The sequence below is a fragment of the Metopolophium dirhodum genome, chromosome 9 (assembly GCF_019925205.1).
Source record: "Metopolophium dirhodum isolate CAU chromosome 9, ASM1992520v1, whole genome shotgun sequence".
NCBI lineage: Eukaryota > Metazoa > Arthropoda > Insecta > Hemiptera > Aphididae > Metopolophium > Metopolophium dirhodum.
The window spans coordinates 31676337-31700573 of record NC_083568.1 but is presented as its reverse complement, the minus strand read 5'-3'; the positions used below and the strand labels follow the sequence as shown (position 1 = coordinate 31700573).

Sequence of the window (24237 nt, the reverse complement as noted above, 5' to 3'; positions counted from 1 at the left end):
ATTGTAATAAAATTGTAGGTAATAAAACCTTTAAGTATAGAGGTGCCTATTAATTAAAAAAACTCGTCTAGACCACGGTTCGACTCAAGTACTACAAGTACTTATAATATTATATCAGTTATGCGCACGAATAATACATATGTACGCCGTATGGAAAAAAACTGGTATTGCAGTAATTAATTTGTATAATAATCGATAATACAAAACAACTTCCGGTTAAGAATTAAACAAAAACTTGCATGTATACTATGTATTTACCTAGGTATTATAGGTACCTAATTATATTAATTAAATACTAAACTGTTTAAATGTCTATAACAATTTAACGCGAATGATGAGGATATTATATCTACTGTTGAACTTAATGTCTACTGTTTTCAAAATAATAAAGTAACAATCAAGATGCATTTTTTAGTTACCTTATTTATTATAGTACACAGTAGCACATTTGTATCTAGACACTTTTCTAACACTATATATTATATTTTAGGTGTTAAATGTACTTGATGTACTAGAGTGTACAATAACACGTAATATTGTATTTTATAATAACGAATTAAATATAAGTAATACACGTCCATAAGTAGCAATGTTAAATTTAATTAAAAATCTTTTCTATGCAATTTTTTAAAAATAATATTTGGTTTTAAAAGCATGTGTAATTCTAAAGTTTAAAAATATTTTATTTAAAATTAAAAGTAATTAAATATTCATTGAATTTGAATTTAGAAGGATTATGGATTATGTAACATAGTTGTTAAAATTGAAACAATTTGACAATGAAAAAACCAGTTGGTGATATTAACCGCATAGCGCGTACACCATGGCTAAAATCACTATCCGTGAACAAAAATGTACCTACCTATTTTAATTATTGATATTATTATATTATATTAAACATTTGAACCACATCTAGGTTTGAATCAGGTAATGATTCAATTAATGAATTTAATGGAATTCGTGAATTTTAAATTATAGATACTTTAAACCTTATAAGTTATATTATTTTTAAACATCGGTCAATCATTCAGTTTTGTCAGTTTTTACCCAACACTGAGTCAACGCCCGTTGCGATCATTATAAAACACATTGTGTTTCATTTTCTCAGGCTCAACATTTAAAAGGTACCTTTATTATCTTTACGTGAAGGTACCTACCAACGTAAAATATAATACAAAGGTACACGGATTAATTTAAATTTTGCCAACGAATAACATGCATAATATACTTATATTTTATAAGTAGCGCCTTATGAAACATGGCAATATAAATTATAAATACCTATATAATATTATTGTACTAAAAAGATAGTATGTATACTGTATTATGATTTTTGGGTGATATATTATTTACAAACGAAATAACTCATAGAAAAATATGTATAACGAGTTTAACGACTAAATGTCTAAAATTTAAATCACATTTTTTTCCTTCAATAATTCAGTAAAAATTATGTACTATAAAAAGTTTCAACAGTTCAAGAAGGATGTAATATAACCAAACAGCTCTGTGAAAAATTGCTCAGTGTTGACCAACTAGGTGGAACTTAAAGGGTCGTAAATTTGTATGAGATTTTTTTGGGTTTGAATATATTACATATAATGTAATTTAAATAATTTTTAGTATGTTTATAGTAATGTTAATTAGTAGGTAGTAGGTAGGAATTTAGAAATTAAATATAATAAAAAATTATTATTGTAATTGTAAGCAGTGTATGTGTTATAGAAATGACATTTTTTCGAATTAAATTAGTTAGATTTTATTTTATAAACGTATGTTTTAGAGACGTAGAGTGCTGACCATTGTATATAATATTTTGTAGCCTGTATGTAATATGTATGCGGTATTGATGCAACAAATTTATTTTATATAGGACGCATAATAGGTCATATTATTATTAGGTATAGATTATAGTTATTTGATTTGTGAAATGTATATTACGACACAGGTATTATAGACCATAATATTAGGTTAAACAATAGTAAATCAATACAAACAGAACTGTTGTTTGAATCTAACGATTATATTAGTTGCGATCTATGAAGTACCTACCTAATGAAATATATTACACGTGCACTATGATATATGTATAATATATTTATTTTTATTCCAATAATAATAATGGGTATTAAAATTAGTTAAAAATGTTATTACAAAAACCAAATTTTTAGACATACCTAACTTAAGAGACTTAAATTTTTGTATATTTTTTTATGTATATATATACCAGGGACTAGGTTTTAAATTTTAAAATTAGTATGATTTAGTGACTATACTATTTATTGGATTTAGGACCCATGCATTATATATAATTACGCCATTTTCATTAATGTGATATTATACATTATCAATAATTAAACTATTATAATATATTATATCGATACCTGTTAGTGATTATTTTATTTAAATGTTGGTACTATTATAGTATTTAAGTATCTATACTAAAAATTATCTTTTCAAAAAAAAAAAAAAATTACAAATAGGAATAAACACAAATAACGAGAGTTGAAATATAATACAATTCATATTCAACTATACAGTTTATAAACATAATAATCACAATTATAAATACATCCCTATATTAAACCACATTAAAGGCGATATTATATCTATAATCCTAAATAAAGAAATTTAAAAAAAAATCCACAAATTCATTAGGTAGCTATATTTTTATGCAACAATAATAAATCCAAATTACCATTTATGATTGATATATCCAATATGTTCTACGTGGGCTGAAATATGCATTATTAAAGTTAAAAATGTTTTATCTTAGTGCTCTTATTATAACATAATATAACCATTAACCAAATTTCAAGGTAATTGGTTATTAGTTATTACGCTTATAATCGGTTTCATCTAAACGAATTTTAAAATTTAACACCCATTGGTTTTAGTCTAACAGTGGCAACACAAGCCAACATCATCGCACAAGCTTTGACGATGTGTTTTAATCAAAACGATATTATATAATATAATGTTTATTTTAAATAAGCGGACAAAACTATATATGGATATGATATAACTGACACTTTATTGCACAGATGGAAGATGTATCAGAATGATAATATTGTAGTAATAATTTATATCGACGATAATGTATGACATTATGTGAAATTATGACGACTAGTAGATCCCACGCGCTCAATATCAACGTGAACAGAAACACTGTCATCGATAATAATTATTCCAATGACTATTTCAAGCTAGGTATCGGACGGGATATGTGTAATGGTATTAATCATATTTTGCCAAGCAAATTATAATAATGTATAGGTATAGACTATAGAGTATATAGGTATATACACAACCGATTGATTATTTAAGTGCACTAACTTATTTTGCATTTTTATTGTATATAATAGTAACGGATGTTAAGAAAGAAATAATTGGATGAAATGTCAAATTTAGGTCAAAAATAAATTTGCACAGAGCCATTTTTAAAATAAAATTGGAAGGGAGAGAAGCATTGGTCACAATATATGTAAATATACGCGTGTGATAGGTTATAACAAAACGGCGAAGTGAAAGGCGTGCTATAGGAGCAATTTTAGTGAGATTTCGGGTTGAAATTTGAACTACGCGTTTTAACTTTTAATATAGTAAGTAGTAGGTACCACTTGCTATTCAAAATATTCTTAAGCAGCGATTTAAAAGACTCGACAAAACTTAGTTAGCGTTTCAAAGAATCGTATAAGTAACGAAGTTTTTGAAACGCTTCGAAATTTTTTTACAATGTTCCTTCTTCTATACCATTAACAGTTAACACTTTACACTAATACTACAACAGAAACATTAGATACTTTGAGCTAACATGTTATAGATATTTTGACTTTCAAGTAGGTTTTTTATTTTATTTAGTTGGATGCAAATTTGATATTTGTTAGTAATGTTGACATATTATATACGTATTTACACTACGCGTACTTATAATCAACTCTAAAATTTAGTTTTAGTTATCTTACATGAAATGTATGTACCTACGCCAATGTTTTGTGGTAAACATCATTATTTATTGGACTAATGGTCGAACAGCTGAGTACCTATATTAATATCATATTTACTTTGGTAGTTCAGTGTGGATATTATCATTATATAATATCCATTGTTCGACCAATCTAAAGCGTAATATTTTTGTGTCAAATATTCTATAAAACAAATATCATTAGAATATTATGATAAACATAACTACAATTGAAGTGGGTGGTGATAGTATAATGTTTGTTAATTTTTTTCAAATAAAAATTGAAAATAATAACGAATGAACGTGGAACGCCCAAAATAATTACAATGAATTTTATTATATTATATGTATCTACTATCTACTTTCTAACCTTTGTATATATATAATGCAGATTGAGAACATTTATCTATAATATAATTAAGTAAAATCATTCAATTCAAAATGAATTCCCTTTTGTATGTAAGTATTATATAATATATATTATGTTTAAATGTTTGTAATATTATCGGTGAATAATGACGTAAATAGTAAATGTCATAAACTCATAACAGTTCAACAGATTGAAGAACAATTTAAGAAATATTGACAGTATTTAAAATATTACACATAATATATCAATACGACAATTATATGTGGCAATAATGGTTAATGTGGAATTTAACATTTTAGCCATATTATATTGTTTTACCTTTACAGCAGATTCCTAGTTTCTATTAATTCAAAAATAATCGTATATTTATATCATACTTATATTCACATTAAATATGAGGAATATAAACCTTAATGTATCTACACAACTAACGATACTCATAAATTAATTAGGTTTCTTAGATCGTTAAAAATTCGTTAGCCGTCGAGCAGCCATGCAGGTAGGTAAATAATAATATGTCTAGACGGACGGAATTGCATTAATCTATACTCAAAACATAAGCTTAATACATATTAATTTAATTGGAATTTTATTTATTGAATTTTGTTTCGATTGCTATTTTTTACCATTGTTATATACACAATTTTCAATAATTTTTTACCGCACAGTTAAGTTCGGTCAGTGGAGGAAAGTACCTAATACTATATTATAATACTACCTATAAGATAATATATATTAACTGTAGCAGATAAATTTAATAAATGTATTAATATATTCATACATATATAATATAATATATTATAATAAACTATAGTTTATGACACAATAATTGAACTGTATACAGTTATAGTGCAAGTCTCAAAAATAGTACACAGAAGTGAGCAATTTCAAAAAGAAAATACCACTATTAGGATAAATACAGATATTTTTAGTACTTTACGACACACTATTTCAACATAGATAGGTTAAGACAGGAATAGGCAAGTGCAGGTTGATAGAAACTGCGGCAATATAAATCACAGTCACTTATGAATTTTGATAAAACACTACCAGTCTGAAAACTTACACTATCAAATTGAATACACGCAATCCATAAGATATTTCAGCATATAGGATAAATGAAATTTGAGTCACCCAATTAAACTTCGCCCAATCGGGAGGGGGGGGGGAGTGAACATAAAGAACACTCTAAAATATTATCAAAAGTTCAAATTTGTTCATCAATAATGAAAATAATGTAAAATCAAAAAAAATGCAAGTATAAGTATAGCTACCCTTTCTTCAAAATATGGACCAATTGTCATCTATTTATTTATAAGTCACGCGTGATCTATATGAATATGACCAGGTTTTCATGGATATTTTGTTTACTATAGATTATATCATATTATACGAACACTGATTTTATTTTATTTAAAAAACAAACATCTGTAGGGTGTATTCTTCTATGGATTTAATTTGTTAACACAACATCAATGTTATCATTTACTTAATTTTTTTTTTTTGTTTCATCCAAATAATGACTATATATTATATATTATATGTAGATATATGGTTAAATAGGAAGGTAAATTGTAAATGTGTATTTATTGAAATTCACGTGCAAATATGCACTCGTGTACCAATACTATAATAGGCATTCAATTATTTTGACCCTCATTATGGTCAAGAAATTTAATAAAATTCACAAACAACCATCTGGTATACATTGTATTACGATAATAATTTGGGATTAGTGTACATCGGTTAGTGGAGTGTGTAGGGCGAAGTTAGTATCCAGTAATATCATACATTTCGGATATTTAAATCAAAAAGCTACAATCGAAAAATCTTTAATATAATGATGTTAATGTAATATAATAAGATGGTAGGAATGATTACGAAATCGGATCCTAAACGTTGTAACTGAGTAGGTACTGTATAACAATATTATTAACTATAGGTTTTTTAAATTTTTTTCGTGAATAATAGATAGATATCATTGTATCAATTGCAAACTAATTTTGGTTTTACTTGATTTAAAAATAAGATATGTTTTATTCAATAATAAAAACATTTCCAGACATCTCAAATAAAAAATGTTGTATAATCACATTAAAATCTTAAATCTAAATATAGAAAATCAAATTTTTTAGTGTATATAAAATATACCAATTATTGAATAATGTATATAAATCAAAACACATCACTAAAATATAGTATATTTGATTAATTATTAACAATGCATAAAACTGATTTGTAACATAATGAACATTGCTAGTGCTGAAGGAAAAATGACAAATAGATCGAAATCTAAGTTCTAATAACCAACCCTAAATTTAATTTTCTGGTCGAATAACTTTCAGATTCAAATTTCACATTAGTATTTGTAAGTAGAAAATAATATTAATATCAAGGACAACTATATCTTATTATGATTTATGATATTCATACATATATGCTCATACTTAGGTATCAAATGGATGATGGATATATTGTATATATATCACTGCATACGTCCACTGCGATTATAACGAACGGCCACAGAAATGAGCAGACCAAATCAATTGCATGATTTGCACATTTTAATACTCCCCCTCCTCATCATCAACTTTCTTGTGATTAATGTTTCACTATTTTTTGCGACTTATTATTATAATAGTAAGATGGAAAAAAAATTTAATTACAGGTACACAATGAAACCAAAATATACGTTACAAAAATGCCATAGCCACCAACAAATATTGAATCTATGCAATATACAAAACATATTATTATTATTATGTGTAAAGTTTCAATAATTATTTTTAACATACTCGAAGATGTTGTCACATATTATTATTAAACACATATTATCATAATATTATATTCTATATATATTTCAAGAACAAACTACTTATTAAAATATAAGTAGGTAAGTTCATTGATTGTAAATGTAATGTAAATATCCAAAATAAAACTGATCAAACCTAATGCGTATTTCTGTTCTTAAATCTGTTTAATTCAATTTGAAAAATCTAAATAAATATTGGTTTAATGTATATTTCTTATAACATCAACTGGATCCGCCACTGATTATTTAATTGTAAATAATTTGGCTGAATAAATAAATAAAATAATTAAAAAAACATTTTTATTTAATAAAAAAATTTACATGTCTGAATTTATTGATACTTCAATCAAATTAAATTTGAAAAATTCAAAATTAATTAAAAATGATTCACAAATATTTCATTACTTTCTGTTTTGAAAACTCGTCGATAATATCATCGAAATTCAGGTTGGTTGTAATGTAATTTTCGATTGATATTCCCAAAGCGTCTACATTTTGTTGGCTCAATGTTTATCTTAATCTATTTTTATACGTCAATTATGAAAATTATTTTTTACTGGAGCAGTTGGTTGGATTTGATTTAAATAAAAATACTAATTTACTAAAACACTTATATAGAACATAATATATGTATGCTGTTTTTCATTGATTCAATTCAGAATAATCTATCACAATATATATTATTAATATTATTGGAAGTAATATTATCGTTAGTAACTACTCTTGTTTTTAGTATTTTTTCCGAGGTTTTTAGACCATGATATTATAAATATTATATATGGAGATAAAAGTACAAAAATAAAAAAATATAAAGTTTGACAAATTTGTAGCAACCACACACGTTTTATTTTAATATTTACCTATTAAAATATTAAACAAAAGTACACAATATCGAGCTATTGTAATCAATACAATAATATATTTAAAAAATTTAATTCTTGGAATAAGAATAATTCGTTAAGTCATTCTAATCTATTTACCTATATCTAATAATTAATATTTGTCAAGATAAGTTGTTAGCAACTACCTATTAGCTTGAATCAATATTGGTTTCTTATATTATACTGATAAGTAAAATGTTCATTGAAATTTGTTGAGAAAAAAATTACCCTGTCCAATTGTTAGTCAGTAACTGTAGGTAAGTGTAATATTATTAACATTGTGATATAGATTATGCATAATTGTTTTAATCCACTTAATCAATCTTGTATGTTAGATTTTTCTGCACTATGAAATAAATAAATTAATCATACCGCATTAATTATTTAAGTATCTATACAATAAATAGTATGATTTTAAAATACTGTTGTTAGTTGTTTTATACTTAAATCATAAATTAATTTTAAATATCCACTCGCTACATGAAATCTTATTTCAAAACAAAATATTTTATGCCTACCATTGTATAAAATAGGCATTCGTAACAGTTCTACAGGTAACAGGTTTACCTCACAGGTTTTAACAATATTATAATCTATTTATTTACATTATTATTTTATGCATTTATTGATACACACACCATTACACCAATAGTAAACTATGATGCTATAATATATTACCATCTTACACTCATATTTATTAGTGATATATATTCATTAATACTAATTTATAATCCAGGCTGAAGAAATACGCATTTTATGATCAATTATAGGTAATAATTTATTGTATTCAAATAAGTTAATGAAAACTTAAGTTAGGTAAATGTTTGAAAATATATTATGTAGATATTAAAATTGTGAAATTATAAAATTAGAGATGAACAGTAGAAGAAATTAAAACATATTAAGTATCTAAGAATCACTGAGAAAAACCAATAGGCATCCATATAAATGTATAGGAAATATAATCAAAATGGAGTATTTTTTAGCGACTTTAGCTGATATAATTTTCGTTCTGCAGTTGGTACCTATATATTATAATATATCAATAATATATAAACAAATAGTAATTGGTAGTTATAACTTATAATACATATAAATTACCAAAGTAGAACTTTTTAACAATTACCTACATAATATAGGATTATAAATAAAGTGGCATAGTGACAGTATCGACAAAAATTGTACATTTAAATATTTATCGCAGTAGTTTAATATCCAATAGCCGTATAGATCAAAATAGTAGGTCATGGTAATCTTTAATATATTACTTAAAATTTTTAATCGTTACCCAAATATCACGAGCCGAAAAATTGACTAAATTGTTCGGTGAAAGTGATTGTATGAAAACTATTCAATTAAAATCTATATTGAAAACAAAATATTATATACCTACCTAGTTACCGTGATATATAGTATAATATATTACATTTAGACTTAGGTGCTAATAAAGTTAAGTTGTATGCGTTTACTATTTGGAGCGGGACATTGCGGTGTGTCATGAAAAATAAATTAAATTTTAATGTATAGGTTACTCACACTAAAATACGTCATTAATGGCAGTTATAAATAACCGGCGTGATAAAGACAGTCTATAGTATTTGTTTAACATTTTCATTTAATTAATATTCGTAATATACCTAATAACACCGCCAAAAAAACTCTGACATAAGGGCAATGCAAGATATGTATTTATAACATAAGAAATGTACGAGAGTGAATATATAAATGACCTTATAGTTATAATAGTTGGTACGAACTGAATCATTCTGAAAAACAAAATCTTTCTATATCACTTGCAGTGGGTCCCAACAGTGTAATTATTCATTTAACTAAAAACATTGTTTTTACACTTCAATCGAGTGTCGGTCATTATGACATGGGTAAACGTATCTATATGTTGTATATAAAAGCTTAAAAGAGAAAAACTCTGTGCGTTTTTACAGTGTTCCGATGGATTTAGATTTTCCCGTTGAACATCTTTTACACTTCAACCAAACACAACGCGTGATATATTTTTAAAAATACGTACTTACCTATACAATATTATTATATTTACAAGTGTACCTATCTACTGTATGCACGGCATTACAATGTATTATTGTGATATCGTAATAGTTCATGTCAATCACAGACCACTAAAAGATTTATATGGAGTTGCACTTATACACACGAGTATATATTATATTATCCGAAACAGCTCCAAATATATATCGTGCACACTGCACAGGTGATTACACGTTTACGTGACGAATATACGGCCACAATGCGGTCAGTGAAACTACAATATGTACATAATATACAGATATACCTATAGGTACCTACTATATAGTGAACAATAATAATAATAATAATATGTACTAGTATAGGTATTATAATATATATTTTGTGTGTGCTGCAGAGTTATAACGATCATTATATCTATGACGTGAGGACTTTCGATGTACAACATTATAATATTATATACCTCCTACCTACCTACTTTTATACGCAAAATGATAACACGCGTCGTTAATATAATATTGTACCTATATACGCGAGTTTATTTCGATACAACCGCCATTTCGCCGGTTCGACATTCGACGCCACCTAAGTATTGACGTTGTCGGGCGCCACGTCAAATACAATATTATATATGTATACTTATTATTGTATCGCAAATAAGACGTAATGATATGTACTATATAATATTATATACTAATACGCACACGGAACAATATGATTTTTTCGAAAATATAATACATTTTCATTGACAAAAATATATAACAATGGTGTGAAGTGCGGTAAGTATACAACCCAAGGTGAAAAACCAAACACGCGTGCAAGTCTCCCAAGCAATTCCTTGACACAACTACTAGTGCACGTTATTAAACTAAATAATAATAATAATAATAATAACGTTACTTAACTACTTAATATTACTAGACAAGTAATATCTGTGAATAAAGAAAATATGAAAAACTACACAATTACAATTTATATTATAATATTACCTATATAAGGCGCGTCAGTTTATTTATGTTTTGTTTTGTACGAATTTAATAGCCAAGCCACTTAAAGTGTAACGGGAATCAAATTAGCCAGTCCTGGTATTGTTATGTTACACACCAGCTCTAAGTACAGTGTTAAATAATATTAATGTTTTATCTTTTCAACGACGATCTCTGTTTGTTTTAAACTATGAAGTATGTATTGTTTTATGAAAACCTGTAATGTACATGAGAAGTTCTTAAAAACAAAATACTTAGAAAGTATAAGTTATTATAAAAATAGTTTAAACGACAGAGAAACATGGGACACGAACTCATATTATCATGTGAAAATATTAGGAGTATAATAGTGCCAATGAACCACAAAAACGTGTGGTATCAAAATTTATTATATCATTTTTAAATATAGAGTGTGAATTTATACTTGGATAGAACCTATATAGTGAAATTAAATCTTATTAATTCTTTAAAAATACGATAGTAAAATATAAACATTGATTGTGTGAATATTATACTATAATATGATAAATATTTTCCTAATTTTAGAAATAGCCATTTTAAATATAATACAAAAATAAATTGTGATTGGAAATTGTATTTTGGTTTTATAGTACAAATCCGTAGACATATTTTAAAAGAAATACACGTGCATTTACATGTCGAACTTCATTTGCAAAATAATGATGATATTTAATAAAATAATGTTTGGGCAAGTGACATAAGTTTATATCTAGTAATATTATCCAAAATGATTATAACTATTTTTGTATATAAATTTATAAATATTCAAAATATTTCCGTTCTCGAGTACCTATGTGAAAATTAGGTATAAATAACTAATAATTCTTAAATCGTACAAATGAGAAAACAATATTTTTAAGAGTTATAATAAGGTAAGACTGTTTTTCATTTGTATTAGCAGTTAAGGGCCCTACTCGTTATTACTGAGTTACATTTTTATTATTTTCCTATTTAACACAAATATTTGAAGTTTTTAAAATTCAGACTTTTTTTATTTCAATTACGATACTTACTTGATTAAAAATCAAGAAAGTAAAAAATTAAATAGAATTTATCAAATTTGTATTGTTATTTTTAAGTTTATACAATTTTGAATTTTTAGTCATTATTTCAAATAAAAAAAAGTCACATAGGAGTTAACTAAAAAAATGTTTTAGGTGAACATCAAAATATTTTTACATTTATATCTTTAATACCATAAGAAATCGGTAGGTTATTACAATTCTTAGAAGTGAGAAATTTTAAAAAGTTTTTTCGAACAATAAGTTAAAATAAAATACATAAAACAAATACGACAATAACACAATTCCAAATCGCGAAACTATCCTGATGCACAAGCCATTCTCGTTTCAGTTTATCACATTTTAAGTAGAATGCTACAAAACCCAAACGATCAGAGATGACTAGCTTTATATTCCATGTGAACTTCTAGCAACATGCAGGTCCGGAAACACTACCTACTGAATATAAATAATTTTTCGATTTAAAGAAATTTATATTATAATATTCAAACCAAAAATATTATCTAACTTTATACCGATTTTACAAACTTCTTCATTTTATTTCTTATTTAAATAATGTGATTACCTATAAATGTAAAGCTACTCATCGATAATGCTAGTAAACTGGCTGTTAATGAATATAAAAAGCAATTAATATAAAACAACAAAATGCATTGTATAGCTCACAAAACTCTATTTTAAAAATATAATATTTCTTGAAGCAAAAAAATATTACTGCAATTTATGTATGACGTATTAAAGAATACTTTTTTTTTTTGATTAATCCAATTAAAGATATGAACATTTACTTTATTGGTTTGATAATTCATAGATATTGGTTCTACAGTAAAACTACATTTTTACTCTACTTTTTATAGTAGTGTTGTTTTAGATAAGCGAAAGGTTAAGGTGTTTTTATTTTAACTTCGTTATTAATTTTATGTCTTAATAATATATTGTAGGGTCATAACTCATTATCCATTAACATTTCTTTCCAATAAAGCTTTGATTTGTTGCTGTTAAAACTATACAAATTAAATACCTATATGCAATTAAAGCACATTCAAAATCAACATAATATTAAATGAAAAATTAAATTACAATATATTTTACACTTGATAGAATTAGCATAAGATATATTCTAGGAACTATTAATTGTAGTTACAGATTTAGTAGATATTTTTCTGAAATTGAAAGCTCGGTTTCTTTGAAAAAATAATGGATTACAAACACACGCAGATATTACTATAAACATTTCAGATTTAAAAAAAAAAATTGTAAGAACTTACATTGTCACGACTATTAATGATGTAATTTATTGCAATAGTAATAATAATATTATTTTGTATAGTATTACTGTGATTAGAAAACAATATGTTATACCTATTTACATACCAAACACTATAAATTATTATACATCTATTTATAGAATAGTTTTAAACTAAATCAGTTCAAAGTCAAAACTTATTATTTCATTTGAATATTTAATATATTAAACCGTGTACAATTTTTTATCATTTACTTGAACATTAACTATCACAAAAATAAACTAATTCATTGAGGCAGAATTAATTGATGTATTCATACAGATTATTCAAACCAACATAAAAAAAGTTGAATGTCAAGTCTAAGATCTGAACAAATTATGATTCATTTTTATGATCCTATGCTGTTAGAGAAAAACAAAAAATTTGTATAATAATTTGTAAGTTCTAATATTATCCTTAAGTATGTTTAATATTTTTCTAATGATACATAAAAACCAATTAAGTATTTAAATAAGTTTATATACTTCATTTATTGAACTGAAATGTTTAATATATATTCAATTATTCGTTAGAAGTAGTAAACTTTTCAATTAATTAATTTTCTTTAAGAAACATGTTATTTTAGGAAACTAATATTTTATTAAATATTTCGTCAGATTTATACCAACCATATTGGTAGGATTATGAATGTGCCAGTAATATTTCTTTTTCGAAGTTCGTTCTGATTCGTAGTAATGATAGAATGGAGGTCACGAGTTACATTGGTTTGTAAAAATATTGCTGTGATTTTAAAACTCAGACAATAATTAAGGCGTTTAGGATAGGCAATATCAGTTGAAATTATTAATTTATCATTATTAAATTGATAGTAAATCAATAACTTATAAATTATAATGTTTAACGCAAATTAAATACTTGTCCTGAGATTAATTTTTTTTTAAATTAAAATGATGACTGTATTATTTTTAAATTTAATGTATTTTTAACAATATTTTAGTCAAACAAGACAATAAAGTATAGGTAAAATTTGTAATCTTTGTATAAAAATACAAAAATATATTCCAAGTTTTAAATCGTATATATGAAATTACAGTTTTTGAGTTATAATGAATCAATAATTTAAAACATAAACAATTCAAAGTATAATAGCACAATGTTTTCTTTATTTTACATATTTTATTTTAATAAGAAAATCAACTTTATAAAATATTACATAATATATAAATCATATGTATTTATGATATGGTCAAATCACAGTACCTACGTTAGATATAGAAGTCATATTAGGTTATGATGAAGGTAAAATGGATATAACTAATCATGTTTACATTAACTTCTACCTACTATAACTGTTACTTGTTTATTTAATTACCTATTAAAATGTCTTAAAATGCATATTATCTTCTATGAAAGCACAATAATATAAAAAAAAAATTACCTATCCATATTTTGTTGGCTAATATTTATTTATACTTTTCACTATAATATATACTAACACCATTCATATTTGTAAGACTCCTGTTATCATTTGATTTAATACTGCAGTTTCGGTTCATAAACTGCATATAGTAGGTATCTGACAAGTGAATATAGTATCAAATTAGAAATTTTATTTTCTAATGTTATTAGAAATTGTTATCAAATAACATTTTTACAAAAATAAAAATATAATTAATACAATATCATTTGGTAGTAATTTATTATGGTTACTGATTTATACCCGAACAATACGAATTCCCGAGACTTCTCAAATTGAATAAAGAAACAAAATAGTATATTTTCTAAAACAAGCAGAACCATAACAATTAATTCAGATAGTATTGTGAAAAAAATAATGTAAATAAATTCAAAACTAATAACAATGAATAATAACTGTTCTCGAAGCTGTGCATCAAATTATTATATTATAGTATAGTTTTGTTTTTGTTTTTGTTATTGTTGTTAAATAATATTAAATAAAACATAATATTCATTCTACAACTATTTTTAAATATAAAATACAATCATAAATATTAATCCTGTTATATTATATCGCTGCCAAGTCATTAACCATGTTTATATTTTGGATAGGTCAAGTAAAAATTAAACATTTATAAAAAATAAAAACACTTTATTTTGTTGTGCAGCACATTCTTTAGAAATCTAACAGTGTTTACATACAATACACATTTAATATTTTTAAATTACATTTGACAGTGTAAAGTGTAAAAATGTCCCTATATGTATAATAATTATCATAACATCAGCATTAACACAAAAATCAATATAAATACCAATGATACGATACATTTTTAAGTTTTTTTCCTTTCCTTGTAGTTTATTTGATTAACAAATGAATTATATAGTATTGTTCACGTGGACTTGGTTATCATCAGTCACATATTATTTTGTCGTGTATCACACATAATATGTACATTATACATTATAATGTGCGTTTAAATCAAAATATATATTATGCCAAACATTTGTAAAAATAATTAAAACCTATTAATATTTAGGTAGGTACCAATAGAAACGTGCCATAACCTTAAAAAAGTACCATGATTGGCCATATAAAACTCCTAACGAAAAAATTAAAAAAAAAATATTACTGATATCTTAGAAGTTTAACACGTAAGGACATTACAATATAGTGTATTGTGGATTAATATAAGTTATAATTAATTATATTAGGTTACAATTGCACTTTAAATAACTTTTTATATAAATCATACTTAATACCTCTATATGGCTATATGGTTAACAAACATTTTATTACAAATAAATTGTGAACTCAGAGTTTACTTTCTTTCATTATCTTCTCATAGAATAATAAAACAATTAATAATAATATATTTAACCAGTATAGCCCCTTACAGCCCCTTTAAGCCTATTCCAGCCCCTTACAGCCCTTTTTTAGTAATAAAAAGTAGCCTATGTTTTTTCTCAGTGTCTAAACTATCTATGTACCAAATTTCATTTAAATCGGTTCTGTAGTTTCGGAGCCTATTCAATACAAACAATCAAATCTTTCCTCTTTATAATATTAGTATAGAAGTATAGAATAATCATACATTGTATTTAATTAGCCTTAGCAATTCTGCTAGTTGAATTTAAAAAAAAATATGCACAACGAACATTCATTTATTGTACGATTACTGATTGATCTGCCAAATATTTATATGGTCACTCAGTACCTAAATGAATTATTTTTAGTTATGTAAACATTTATTAAAACGTATAAACTGTTTTGATTATCAATTAGCATGTACATAAAAATATACATCATTGTTACTGACCTATAACCTAACAATCATTTCACATATATTATATATATGTATAGAAATCGGTAATGTAGCTTCAATATTTATGTTTTCAGAAGAAATTTAAATTTTATTTTGTATGCTGATACCTTTGAGTGCTAATATTAATAATATAAGTTTTGATTATATAATAATATGTACATTAAGTCATCCATATTTATAACTTGTTGGACTCAATCGACTTAATAAATCAGTAGGTGGGTAGTCTGTAATCATGTTACATGTTATACATTGGAATATAATAGGTACCTAAGTAAGATATAAAATATTATATTATTTACATTATCGATAATAATAGATCTATGTATTATTTATACGCGTGATTTAAGTTAAACATTTTGTTAGCATTCAGTTCGACGACATTTCTTTAACATAGAGATTTGAACGTTTTAACATTGGTTCAAGTGATATAAATTAATAGATGCACATAATTTTTTTTTGAATAATGTAAAACGATAACACCAATACACACGTGTAGTAACCACATAATGGTTAAAACTTAAAACAAACAATACACATATTACGCCCCTACTATTAGTTAAGTATTACGCGATGTCGGTGCTAGCTGCTAAATCGGTGAGAAGGTCGGAAATACATTTCAGCGTACCCCGTAAAAAAACAAATCGTCATTTCCGCGTCAAACTAATATGAAACGAAATTAAAAATAAACACTTACCCGGTTTCCTGTGCTCCTGGACGAAGGACCCCTCACATAAATGGGTACGTCCATATCAGTGGTGGACGATGCAAATGACGCATCGCCCGGCCGACTTGGAACTTGGAGCAGCTTAACGGCCTGCGCCGCTAATTCCCTGTTGCCGTGCAATTGCAGCGGATGATCCTCCTCAATGAAACCCACGCTGTCAGGAGATCCATCCCCGTCTTCATCGTCGTAATACAACATTGCAGGCCGCGGCATCCTAGTACATACAAGACCAACCACGATGGTCGTCAGAACGAACAATATTAGGACTGCGATTTCAATGCCCTACTGCAAGGCGTTTTTTAAATTAATCGTGTACCTATTCATTATTATTAGAAATGTTATGTTTTGGTGTTCAGTGGTGTATACATTACTATATATTAGCATGTCACATGTCATTAAAAAAAGTCAAAAATGTTAAATTATAAAAATATAATTATAAATAATATGAAGGTATTACGATAATCTGATAACAAAATTTTTTTTTAATTTAATGTATCAAAATCCTAGACTTGGTTATAATAATAATATTTAAATTGTTTAGAGACAATATTCACACAAATCAATATGTCATACCCTCAAGAATATTGTGCTCTATCATTTTTGTAATGGGTGTATTTACTCTAAGATTACTCAAAAGCATAAAAAATTGGTTCGGCGTAAATGCATGTTTGTCTATGCTGCGCATGGGTCGGAGAGAGAAAACAAACAGTGCGGCTGACATCCTCTTAATACTTTTCTTGGGCATTTATTTGAGAGATATTCAGCCATCAATTTTATATAGTTAAATTGGTCCACTGTTAGTTTATTTTATAAGAACTTTAATCCTGACCAAATGATCCTAGCTAATAAGTCAATAAAAATGGGAGTGAAAGGCAAAGAAAACTAATAAAAAGAGTAATTTTAATTTAATAGACTAGACTCTAGTCACTATAATTTATTAAACATATTATATTATTGTTGCTTTATAATGAAAAAAAAATGTAAATTAATGAAATATAATAAACTACTAAGGACATTGGGAAAAATTATTAAAAAATTGTTATTGCGTCTAGATAATTTTATTATTTACCAAATAATTTTGAAAAATAAATCTAAGGTTAATTTAATTTGATTTAATTATAACATGTTTTTTATCTAGACAGGCGATATAAATTTTGGGTTTTAACGTATTATTGCATATTAATACCATAATAATAACATTAAACATAATTATATGGTAAAATAAGTCCGGATATCATATCGTTGTGTTAAAATATTTTCACATGAATATATATATAGCCATATTATAAGTAATAGGCATATTAAAAAACTGATTTGATTAATACCTTTTTAGTGGAAAAAAAATACTTGGTAAAATATTTCCTAATTATTATAAATAACTGCATTAAATACCTAAAACGTTGCTTATAATTAGAATTTTTAATAAAAACAAAAATATATTCTTATTTAATTATAATACGTTATAATTATATTATAAATATTATTATATTCATGTAGGTATTATTATTTATATTATTTATAATTTATATATTGATATCAAGTGTATATCATTTATTTTATTTATATTTAAAATAACTGAATTGTAAAGAAATTGTTATAATTTTCAATATTCAATAGGTACATATTGTGAAATTAAAAAAAAAATATTAAATGTATAATATAATATACATGAAATGTCTTTAAAGATAAACTCGTTATCTCGAAAACTATTAACATTTTTAGAAATATTTGTTGACAAAATTTGAAGTCATGACAATACGACATTTTACATATATCCATTTTTTATTGTTATTGTGTTGTTTTTTAAGTTTCTTCATTTTTGAATGATATGATATTATAATAATGTCTCATTTTTCAAAGCAGAATATTTTTCTAAGAATTTCTATGTAAAATAAATTAAGTATCAAACGAGTGGTTAATTAGTTATAACTTATGACGTCTTATAACTATAAGTAGAGGGTATTTAAAGTTTTTATAATCTGATTTGAATGGCAAGTGGTACCCATCGGCCAGCAAAATATTGATCACGACTACTCCACTCATCCAAACTTTAAGGCCTAATTATAACTAATTATCTACTCGTTCGGAACTCGATTTTAGTTTACAATATAGTTATATCAAGTCTTAACTGAAAATCTAAGACAATTTATAGGTAGTTGTTTTATAAGTATTGACCCTATAACAAATATCAGGTTTTAGATTATACGTCATACTGGTATTATAGGAACTATGAATATGATTTAAGATTACTGATTATCAATTTAATTGCTAAATACTAATCATTATGATTATTTATTTATAACCATGTAAAACTATTACATATAATTGATAAATATTTTCATTTTTAGACCATATAGTTTTTTTTTAGTTTAATCTTATCAATTACAAAAATCGTACAACCTAAAGATATCAGTAATCTTGTATGACCCCCTTGGATGTTTAGAAATCTTTAATCTATGTTTAAAAATATTTTTCAAGTAGACGCCTATATTATGATGTGCACCTTAATTTAATTGTAATATTATTATCGATTATACATTAGATTTCTTAATAAAATGTAATAACTACAAATTGTGCAAATTTAAAAATAGCAATTTTTTTTTATATTTCTATAATAAAATATTTAGTACTCAACGAATTATTTTAAAAAAATATATAACTAGTTTTAAATTATGAAGTGGGGTAGGTAGGTACCATAGGTTATTATTAATTATTATATCAGTCACATAATTATTATTAACAGGAACATCATTATGCCAAGATGATATGGTAGTTGATACATTGAATATCCGGCCTAATTTTTAAGTGTGTTAACATGAAATAAAAATATAAGAATAACTATTAGGTATGTATTTACAATATAATAATACAATAAATACGCAGTTAGATGATTAAAAGTGTATTAATTGTGTTGGATTCAATATAGTTACAATGCACCTAACCCGAAGTGTAAATGTGTAATATAAAATTGTGTACTTACAGAATTATTATCCTCGACCTTCAAAATATTGTTTTCATAGATCAATCCAACAAAAACTTCGCATCACTTATCACTAAAAAACATATTCATAAAAACAATGTATTGCGCGATATAAAACAGTCGAAAAAAATTACAAAAAATAAACAATAAATCCGATATAAAAAGGTCGCGCTGGGTAATCGCTTCGCCCAAACAAAAAACTAACGCGGTTTGCTATAACTTATAAAATGAAAACGATTTTGTCACTAGAGAATGAATAAGAAAATCGGTCCGCGGATTCTCATCTAGAACTGGCAATGGACCAGAAGGGACCACATGGCGGTCACTGAGGGACAAAATTAGAGTAGGAAAATATGTTTGGACAACCTCTTGAAGCCATAAATTGCATTATACAGGGCTGTATAAAAACTCAACGTTCGAAATCACGCGAAAGTCGCGATTAATTCGCCTTTATAAACCAAACAAATAGACATATTTCATACTTTTAACGGATTGTACTCATTTCGTAAAATGTTATTTCATTTCATTGTTTTGATAATGTTTTTGTTGCACGGTCACCACTGTTGTCAATTTAAATGCCCTGTATGCGTCGTGCGTCGGCCTGAAAATTGTAATTGACAACAGAAACCCCACATTATTAGTTTGCGATGATTACCTCATATGTCATTATGATGGTTAACACCAAATTGTCAATGAATTCGAACACGATAAGTCTGGAAGGATGACATATATTGAAAAATCCCTATAGTGAAAAGTGCAAGTACGTAAATTAAAAAAACAAAACTAATTGTGTGCACAGAGAAAAATCTATTATCGAGTGAATATTATAATTTATAATATATTCATTAATTATAATATATACCTATATGATTTTATTAAATTCTCATTGTTCGTCTATTCGCCAAAACATTATTATTTTTGTTTACAAAAATGTTGAATATACCTATAAATAAGATACACACAATCGTTACTTTCAAGCAACAAATATTATGACGTACCTATTAGTCTAGTTTGCGCAATTATCAATAGATAAGTACAAAATAACAAATGGCGCCTACTTGATACTTTTGAGTAGGGTGGAAACGATTTTGACGCAGTATTTTTAGTCACCTTGTGTTTAACGTGATCTTACGGTCAATAATTTTTTGGCTAAGAACAAATGTCTATTTTTAAAATTCGATGTTCTACCTCGGCCGTCCCACGAATTTCTAAAGGTTCGCTATACATTTTGAAGTTGTACTATATTTTTCGATTTTATATTTATAATAATCAAATTAATCAAATTTTAATGTCAATGATATGGAAACAGTATTCTAATTGCAGGCCACAATAGAATTTACATGTCAAATTCACATAGTAAACATAAACATTAAAACATGTTATACAGGTACATGAATAACGATAAAAATAAAATGAGTGTAAAAATAACAATTTATACGTAGGCGGAAAAATGTTTGACTGAAAAATGGTTTGACACTCGCATTTTTAATGTCAACACTCAACACTAATATTTCTACAATATGCCAAATATTAGTTAGGTACCTACCTATATATTAGAAATAAGTAAAGGATAATGTATTGTATAAAAACCTGGGAAGACAACCCCCACTCTCCCCATATTATTTTAAAACCAATAGGTTCATTGCTCTGCACCGAACCTAAGACCAATAACCATATTATATACCTATCTGTAATATAAGGTATGGATGATAGGTGGATTTTGATTTTTTTCATGTTCGTAAAGTTCCAAAACTGCCTTCAAAGATCAAACAAACCCAATGAAGCATGAAAGAATATTTTTTTTGGTATTTGACTGAATTTTAATATTTTTAAAAATGTCAAATGCTATTGGCTATTGGTAAATAATATTTATATCTTTTAAATTTTTTTTCACGTTTGAGCGGTTTTTTGTATGTTTGTTTCGTACAAATGTTTTAGGATATCAAATAGGTAGATTGTTTAATAGAAAGAAAATATTTATTGCTGTGTCTTGGGCTGTGGATGAAACTAACTCACTGGTTTCCATGGCGGTTTAGCTACACTGACGGTGTTGCTGAAAACGTGTAAGGCTAGTTTACAACTCATTTTCTGCCATGGATTCGGATGCAAATGCCGTTAATCAATTTTATATGTTGCTCTAATTATTGTCGCTTTGCTACTCCAGTTAATTTTACATGTTATTTATATTAGCATTTTCCATAAATGGTAACATTTTCGAAATATTTTGACTCTTTTTGAGCAAGTTATAGCCTTGAGAAATTTTTTTATTATTTTAAAATTTATCTCGATAAAAACTTTTTTACCAAGTAAAAAGCTTGAAAATGTAATGCAAGGTTCCTTATAATATTACGAATAACCAATTAGAACAAATATGTATGTTTTGGTGTTTAAATGTAATGATATGAAATGCTGAATTTGTGACATTAATAGAATTTATGTAAGGATATGTTCCGAAATATTATTATCATCACAGCAGAAGATAATTCATTATAATACTAATACATTAATCATTATTAATACTTCATAAACATATACATAATATGCTATTTGGTGAGTGGTCTCTGGACTAAGAGATCAATTAAGCAATATAAATAAACTAGCAAAAAGACTAGCAAAAAGATTCACCAACGACTCTGGGACCAGGAACTTAACAACAAACTATACCAGATAAAACCTTTTCTGTCACCTAACCCGAATCCTCCCTCAAGTACGAGAAGACAACAAGTGATATGGACACGGATGAAAATTGGACACACAAACATCACACACGTCCACTTAATGAGAAGAGAGCCGAGACCAAACTGCGAGTTCTGCAACAACGCCCCGATTTCCACAGCACACCTAATCCTTGAATGCCCTAATTTAACAGAACAAAGAAAAATTTTTCCTCACCTAACATTAAGAGATATTTTAAGTATAGACAATTTTAACTATTTAATAACATTCCTTAAAATAACTAATCTATTTAATAGAATCTCAATAGTTATATATTATTGTTACCTATACCATTATCACCACATACTTGTACTATACTGTATTTCCTTTATTTAAATATTAAGGTAATTGTAAATAACTTGTAAACATATTTTTGTCCCCGGCTAATGACTTTAATGTTGAAGCCGTATCAATAAAAAAAAATAAATAAACTAGCTGATCCCGTGCACTTCGTTGCCCGTTAAATGTATCAACTCTATATGACTTAAACTTTGTCCAATTCGTTATTTAATATTCGGTGTATAGAATTCAAAATGTATCTTAATTTTTCCGTTTCCCGGAATAAAAATTCTGATACGCAGCAGTACATTAACAGGTAGGCAATCTACCTGCGGTAGATCGCGGACCCCGTGCTGTTTGTACGTATGATTTAACTCTAAAGTATCAAATTTTCATTTAAAAAAAACTGCACGACAATTGGATAAGAAGTTTCGAAGCCAAACCGTAATAAAGATTTCATCTTTTGCTTGATTTCAGTTTTATATAAATAGATATAATAACTAAAATTAGGTACTTACGATTGTAATACATCACATTGAGGTTTCTAGCGGTTGATCCAAACTAATTTCAAGGACTGTTGCACTACTGTATACTCATCAACTACTTATTATGCCTGTCCGGGCATATATCAATTGCGCCGAAAATCACAGGTAAAGAAAGAAAAATTATGGGATAGGAAAAAGGTATACATCAACTGCGCCGATCGATATTTGAATGTAATAAATGGTGTACGTCAATTACGCTGATCGATTCTTAAATATATATAAACGACGTTTATTAAACGTCTATAATACTATTTCTATTATAACTACAAATCGGTTTTTATGTGTTTTAATCTAATATATCTATATCGTATTCTATATCATAGGTAAGTTTGAATTATATTATTTTATTACTTGAAGATAAAATAAATTACAAAATGTGGACAAAGACCGTGTTAGGTTATAGGTA

The 24237-nt window shown here is 26.1% G+C and overlaps 1 protein-coding gene across 2 annotated transcripts in view; it reads right to left on the bottom strand.

Annotated features, from left to right (window-relative positions):
• The window catches only part of LOC132952921 (solute carrier family 2, facilitated glucose transporter member 1-like), a 62697-nt gene extending 38876 nt beyond the window's left edge, over window positions 1–23821 (bottom strand). Inside the window, exons 1-3 of one of the 2 annotated variants that reach the window (XM_061025432.1) lie at window positions 23805–23821; window positions 20293–20365; window positions 17283–17526 (exon numbers count right to left, since the gene is read on the bottom strand). In XM_061025432.1, the coding sequence (XP_060881415.1) occupies window positions 17283–17525 (243 nt within the window). In that variant the 5' untranslated portion in view covers window position 17526; window positions 20293–20365; window positions 23805–23821. Of the gene's footprint in view, window positions 1–17282; window positions 17527–20292; window positions 20499–23804 lie in introns of those variants that run through there. The other variant, XM_061025434.1, reaches the window with a different exon arrangement.
• Window positions 23822–24237: the final 416 nt, after the last annotated feature.